The 6,293-nt window shown below is 34.5% G+C and overlaps 1 protein-coding gene across 2 annotated transcripts; it reads right to left on the minus strand.

The window, feature by feature from the left end:
* Positions 1–168: 168 nt before the first annotated feature.
* On the minus strand, positions 169–5,479 carry LOC107761121 (very-long-chain (3R)-3-hydroxyacyl-CoA dehydratase PASTICCINO 2). Of its 2 annotated transcripts, none has more exons than XM_016579292.2 (9): positions 4,999–5,479; positions 4,277–4,388; positions 3,169–3,187; positions 2,992–3,080; positions 2,858–2,911; positions 1,650–1,720; positions 990–1,071; positions 506–602; positions 169–360 (listed from the first exon to the last, which is right to left on the minus strand). In XM_016579292.2, the coding sequence occupies exons 1-9, from the start codon at positions 5,067–5,069 to the stop codon at positions 290–292; spliced, it is 666 nt and encodes a 221-aa protein (XP_016434778.1). In that variant the 5' UTR covers positions 5,070–5,479; the 3' UTR covers positions 169–289. The 2 variants fall into 2 exon arrangements, with proteins under 2 accessions (XP_016434778.1, XP_016434779.1); XM_016579293.2 differs by having other exon boundaries at positions 169–356; positions 502–602.
* Between the last annotated feature and the right edge of the window lie 814 nt (positions 5,480–6,293).

Below are 6,293 nucleotides of genomic sequence, written 5' to 3' on the forward strand. Positions count from 1 at the left end.
AGACCTCACGGGTCTGCGTGTAAACCTTGTGGGATTACACAAGGTTTATTGTTACTGTTGTTGTCTAATTATACTTTCTTTGTTGTTTTGAGAATTACTAACCTTCTCTGATCATTTATACCAACTTTAGTAAATCCTTTGTTTAGCTCTAATGAAAACTCAGCAAGAGAAATGCAAATTGTTCTATTGTTTAAATCAATAAAATAAACATGAAAACAGTAGCAATACATTGATTCAGAACAAATCACTTGCAAAAATACAATCCCTAACAGCTACATTTTGATTAAGTCTACTCCTTTTTCGATTTGGAGAGAGCTTTCTTTCTCTGTCCGAGCATGTAACCATACATGTGAGGACTACCTGCAATTCAGAATATCATCTAATGAATTCATAGCATTTAGCAAACTAATCAAAATCTAAAATAGAAAGGAATACTCCGAAAAGTTAAAGAAATGAGCATGCATTTGCGGCCTAGAAGGAGATATTTTAGTGAAAGGATACTTGCCTGGGACATAGATACCGAGGGCAACAAGTCCTGCATAGTAGTAATCAAAAGAGAAGTTCCATTTGTTTGGCATCCTAATAGAATACTTCTCAGATCCCTGGAAAAATATAGTTCGATTAGAAGACAGACCCCCACACATATAAATAGAACAATTAGAAGCCGAGGCAAGGAACAGAATTCCAATTAGAAGGGCCCAAGAAACTAGGTATATATAGGTGCAGAAATTTACGTCCAAGTGTCTCTGAGAAGCTAAGATAAAAACTATAAAGCAAATCAGTTTTTATTTCGGAACAGGAGGGAGAGGGTGCAGAATTTCCAACTTATTTTGTTAAACCAAAAAATAAATACTATATGATAGAAAATATTCAAAGGAAAAAAGGAATTCTCGAACTCTTCAGAATGACAGAATCTAATGAAGATTTCAGTATATGACTTATTTACTGTAACTTGTATGAATCGAAAGGGAGACATGTTGTCTCGGTACCTTGATGTAAGGCAGGGCACTGTATATTAAACCAACTTCACTTGTGATGCCAGTAGGATACAGCAACATGAAGGTACTATACCTGCAGGAATAAAATCAATACCTAAAGATCGGTCTTTAAGGTGCAAATCAGACTAAAAAAGAACCTGCTAGAGAAGGCATTTGCCACTACTAGAGAAGAAAAAATGGGCGCAAATCCGATGGCCTGTCCGTTCATATAATAGTTTGTATTTTAGTCCCATAGTGCCAGTGTGACACACTTGTGAAACCATCTTAATTGCTTTTCCTTCTCTTTCCTATTTCTTGTCAATTATTTCACAGTTTGTATGTTATCGATCAACTTATCACTCAATCACTGGCTACCTCTCTTCCAAAGTGAATCTTTCTTTGGATACTTAACCATAACTAATAGACCAACAGGCTAACTCAAATGAAAATTCAAATGGTTGTTTCTGTGTTTAGGAAAAAAATTGTTGCGCTAACCTATGATATCAATAAGAATATGAGTCTCTGTGTTGGATTGTTATTTGAAAAAGAAAAACAGGTGGTTCATTTTAAATGGGTCAAACTTGGGTTGATGGGTTTGTTAACACCAGTTTAGCCCCAACCCATTTATCACACGAACTCATTTACCATGCTGGCAAAGTTAACGGATCATACCTTAGCCACAAGAGCCAGGAAGGTGCAGAACCGAATGCCTCTTTTGTCCCGAAGAATGAATATCGGATGATCTGAAGTTTGAGCACAAAGATTATACCAATTATCAACATGTTACTTACACATGAATAGATTATACTTATCAAAACAACTCTTATATATGAATACGACCATTTAAGCACTCATGAACTGGCATGGTTATGAACAGATATAGAGAGAAGTTAGTGGACAGAAAGAGTGGGAGGAGAATACTGATACAAGCACTTTCAAATACATGCATCACGCAGTGACAAAGTCAGTCTAATGTGCTCTCACAAATTTTTTGAGGTTATGAGGATGCTTAAGTCTGAACTACAAGCTTCTACATTAGCTACATGGAGCAAGGATAACTGAAAGATATATTTAGTTAAATTATGATTAAGTGGACTATTAGACCTCAGAAGAAAACAAATGCATCAAGACTCGGTGGAATAGTCGATTTGTGTGCAAGCTGGCCTGGAAACCACCGTCTTACAATCATGAACGGTCAAATCTTCCTAAAGATAGAAATAAATGCATATGAGGTCAGATGTTGTTAAGAATCTATATCTTGTCATTTGTCTAGCCAAAAAAGCTCGCTGCTCTTACTGTTACCTCCGAAGCACAGAAGCACATCCATCAAAATCATTTGAGTGCCAATTCATTGAGAACTCAAAACTTAATGTAAAGCTATATAAGACTAGAAAAGAATGAGAAGAAAATAGTAATCTCAATGGTTTATATGGCAAAAGGTGTTCTTCAGCTATGCATACTGTGACATTTTTACAAGTAAAGAATAAACAGAATCAAGGCGCAGTTAAGAATATCTTCTCCACCTAAATTTAGAGGCATCTTTAATCTGTTTCAATTGTTTATTATAATACGATGGATTCACTGCAACAAGGAATGGTGGAATACAATTTCTCTACACTTACAATTTCTTGTTACCACCATAAGCCTCGGAGTTTTACTTTCAGTTGTTCAATGTTCTCTTTTCTTAATTCTTCAACTAAGTATAGTAAATAAGGTCTTGAAAAGAGCATATCTGGTGAGACAACTGATATCTTTTCCTTTTCTGATTAATAAATTGATGCTCCGATTATTGCAGTTATTGTCAGGAGAGTTGAAAACTCAAGTTACAATAAATAAGCATATTAACATGAAACAGAACAGAACATGTAAGCAAGGCTCACCTCCGTTGTAGACCAGCTAATCACTAGAGAACTGACAAGCATATGAGACCGGAGCTGCATCGACAATCCAATTCATTAGCAAAAAATACTTTTACATTGTCGTGTAGAAATTAGAGGAAAATAATCAAGCTAACCTCAGGGAAACTCCATAAAATACCCCAGGTTACATATAATCTTGAACTTATCTGTGGAAGAGTAGCTGATACTGGAGATCTTACCAGACCTAGTTAAGGTTGAAGAAAAAAGAAAAGGTTATTTAAGTGCAAAATCTTCTCGCGGGCTTATTTAAGCTTGTGATCAAATAAACTTACCCACTAAACCATGAAGAATCTGTTCCGTAGTTCATGCGAAAAAGAAATTAACAAGTTAGCATCCCAGTCCGTTGCATTTAATGATAATAAAACCAAACAAAAAATAATAATATCACTTTTTCTCAGCAACAATTAGTTACCTCAAAACTGATTAAGAAAATCCATAAGTATGTAATAAGAGAATGGGTTACGGCACAAACAACTAACTACTTGTCGGTTTCAGCTAACAGAGCTTAACTACATGTGAGTTGCAAGAAGGATATCCAAGAGGGTGAGCAATTATCATTATCAAGTTCCGAACTCTCTCTTGTTCATTCATTAGATTTAAGTAACTATAATTAACGATTAGAAAAAAAAAGCATTGTCATTACACAGAGATCTTATGAAAGTAGGTATCCTCTTTTAGAGTTTATTTTTCCACCAAGCTTCATTAGTGCATTATTTTCACATTTTACAAAAGAAAAAGTTCAGAAATTTGAAAAACGAAAAATTTGCAATAACATAAAAATTATCTTTTGGGTATTCCCCAAAAACTGCTTTTAGTAACACTACACTTAACTGACTATTCTGGCCAAATACTAACTCACTCTAACATCTTTCAGCTACATCCCTTTACAATTGCCAGATTTGAACCAACATCTTTGAATGAAAGCAGATCTAATTGGTGTACTTTCCTAAAATAGATATCTCTCATACCCATTAAAGATTCAACCTTTTAGGAAAACAGAATCATGAAGGCAATATGAGTGAGGAGAATTTAATGTATCATCAACCACTTTTATCAACTATCATATATCATACCCAACATTTACACAGAATGTAAATAGCATTCAACCCCCTCCCCCACCTCACCCCCCCCCCAACAAAAAAAAGCCAGTTATGAATTGATTATAAAAATATGAGTTTAAGTTCTATGCACGGATAGTATAAAAATTATTTACATAATCAGGTCATTTATTACGTAATTAAAATTTTTAATTGGTGATCTCGTAAAAATGACAACTGACCTGCTATTACAGGTAAAAATTCACTAATAGCGTAAAATAATCTTTACACTGTCAGTATGGATAATTTAAATCCTAAAAGCATAGCCTTGGAGGGAGTTTACCTCTAAAATGGCTGCGGTTTGAGCTAAGAGCAGAGGCTTCTCTACAGCATCATAAACATGTTCATGCCCTGACTCTTTCAGTGTTTTCACGGCAAGATAAAAAACTTGAAACCTGCATTTCCAGTTACCCGATTTATAATATGCACGAAAGATCAGAGTAGTAAACAGAGAGAAATCAAATCCGCAGTTAACTAATAATTTAAAAACAAAAATCAAAACCAACAGCAAATCAATCAATCAACAAACAAAATTTCAATCCCAGAAAGTTCATATAGTTCACTCGAACCAATAGCTTTGGCTCGAATCAATCAATCAACCAACATATATTTTATCTGTTTAAAAATCCACTAAAATAAGAACAAATAATAAGTTTCGAAACTCGGAACCACAATGTTCAAATGCTGGGTCCGCCTCTGTATCTCTTAGATGCCAATGTAGTGTGGGACTAGAGAAAATAATAATATAACAACAAAAAAAAACAATAATAATAATAACAATAACAACAACAACAAATGTAGTGAAATCACACAAGTGGAGTCGGAAAAGTACAACCCTATCTTACGAAGGTAGAGAGGCTATTTGCGGTAGACCCTCGGCTCAAAAACAGAAAAGGGAGTAATAAACAAATAATAACATCAACACGGTAATAGGACAACGGACGCAAATGGAAAATAATAATAGAAAAAAAGAAAAAAAAGAAAGAAAGTGGGCATTGAACATACCATCCAAAAAAGACAATCCAATTGTAAAGGGTGAGGTATACACGTCTAAGAGCTGATAAAACTCCAGCCATTGAAGCACTCCAAAAAGCTTAAAACTCTAAAAGAAACAAACTTTGAGAAGAAATAGAAATAATTCCAATTGGGTATTTGAAGAGAGAGCTTATTATGAGTAATTAATTGGTGTAGGTGAGTTAGATGAACTACTATTAGATCTGCTACAGAACAGTCAACAGTGTCACATTCTTGTTTATCTGACACTGAGTTTTGATTCTCAACTGTCAACGCTCAGCGGATTGATTGCTATTCATTCAAATCTGGGAAACTTATTAATCTGGCAAGGAAACGATGTCGTACGTAAGTGGGTCGGATTTACATCTGGGGCACCCCATATTTATGGTTAAAACAGAGTCAAGTCACATCGAATTTCCCTAAGAAGAGGCACATTTCTGAAAATATTCGACATTGAGATGTGTAATTTCCTGATGTAGTGAAGTAAAATAAATTGCTATTTTTTTTATATCAACACTCGGTCACTCAATCTTTCTTCTTCATTTTTTTTCTTTTTCTATTTAGATTGAACGTGATATAATTAAAAGTTTTTTTTTTTACACTAAATTTTTTTTTATTGAAAAATTTCATAGGGATATATTGCTATTGTTACTGCTTGTTGCTACTCCTTTCTTTTCATCTTTTCTTGAGTCACGGGTCTTTCGGAGACAACCACTCTACCTTCAAGGTAGGGGTAAGGTCTGCGTACACACTTCACTCCCAGACCTCACTTGTGGGATTATACTAGCCTTATTGTTGTTGAAATTTCCAGCAAACACATGCAGCCGCTACCCTTCGGATGCGCACTGGATAATCTGCTCACTATGCAATAACTCACAAACAACACATGATATGTAAATCGCAATATGCAAGCCCGGTGCGACGAGCTCTGACTAAGGAGACTACAAGTAAGAGAAATCAATCACAGATCTCCCATATAGAAAACCACTCAGTCAACCCTTTCGGACTTTATTAGACTAAAATTACAAGTTACTTTTTTGAGGAATACAAAGTTGTCCCGGTGAAAATTGCCTTTTAATTAGTACATTTTGGCAACATTTTTTCAAATTTTTTTTGAAAATATTGTTTGCTCATAGATTAATGATTTATTTTTGAAAAATTTCTGAAATTATTTTTCAAGTTCCCAAAATCTAGTTTAGGGTAGATTTTGGGTGAAACTTGTTCTCCCACTCACAAAACTTCAATTTTTTTAAAAATAAAATGCATGTTCAAATATAATTTCAATT

Source organism: Nicotiana tabacum, chromosome 16 (genome assembly GCF_000715075.1).
Source record: "Nicotiana tabacum cultivar K326 chromosome 16, ASM71507v2, whole genome shotgun sequence".
NCBI lineage: Eukaryota > Viridiplantae > Streptophyta > Magnoliopsida > Solanales > Solanaceae > Nicotiana > Nicotiana tabacum.

What these genes read in the sequence shown, in the direction of transcription:
- LOC107761121 (XM_016579292.2), bottom strand. Translation starts at nt 5,069, where the DNA reads ATGGCTGGAGTTTTATCAGCTCTTAGACGTGTATACCTCACCCTTTAC. An exon ending in TTAGCTGGTCTACAACGGAG is followed by an intron (nt 1,721 to 2,857) that starts GTGAGCCTTGCT and finishes CTCAAACTTCAG; the next exon opens with ATCATCCGATATTCATTCTT. An exon ending in CCTCGGTATCTATGTCCCAG is followed by an intron (nt 361 to 505) that starts GCAAGTATCCTT and finishes TCTGAATTGCAG; the next exon opens with GTAGTCCTCACATGTATGGT.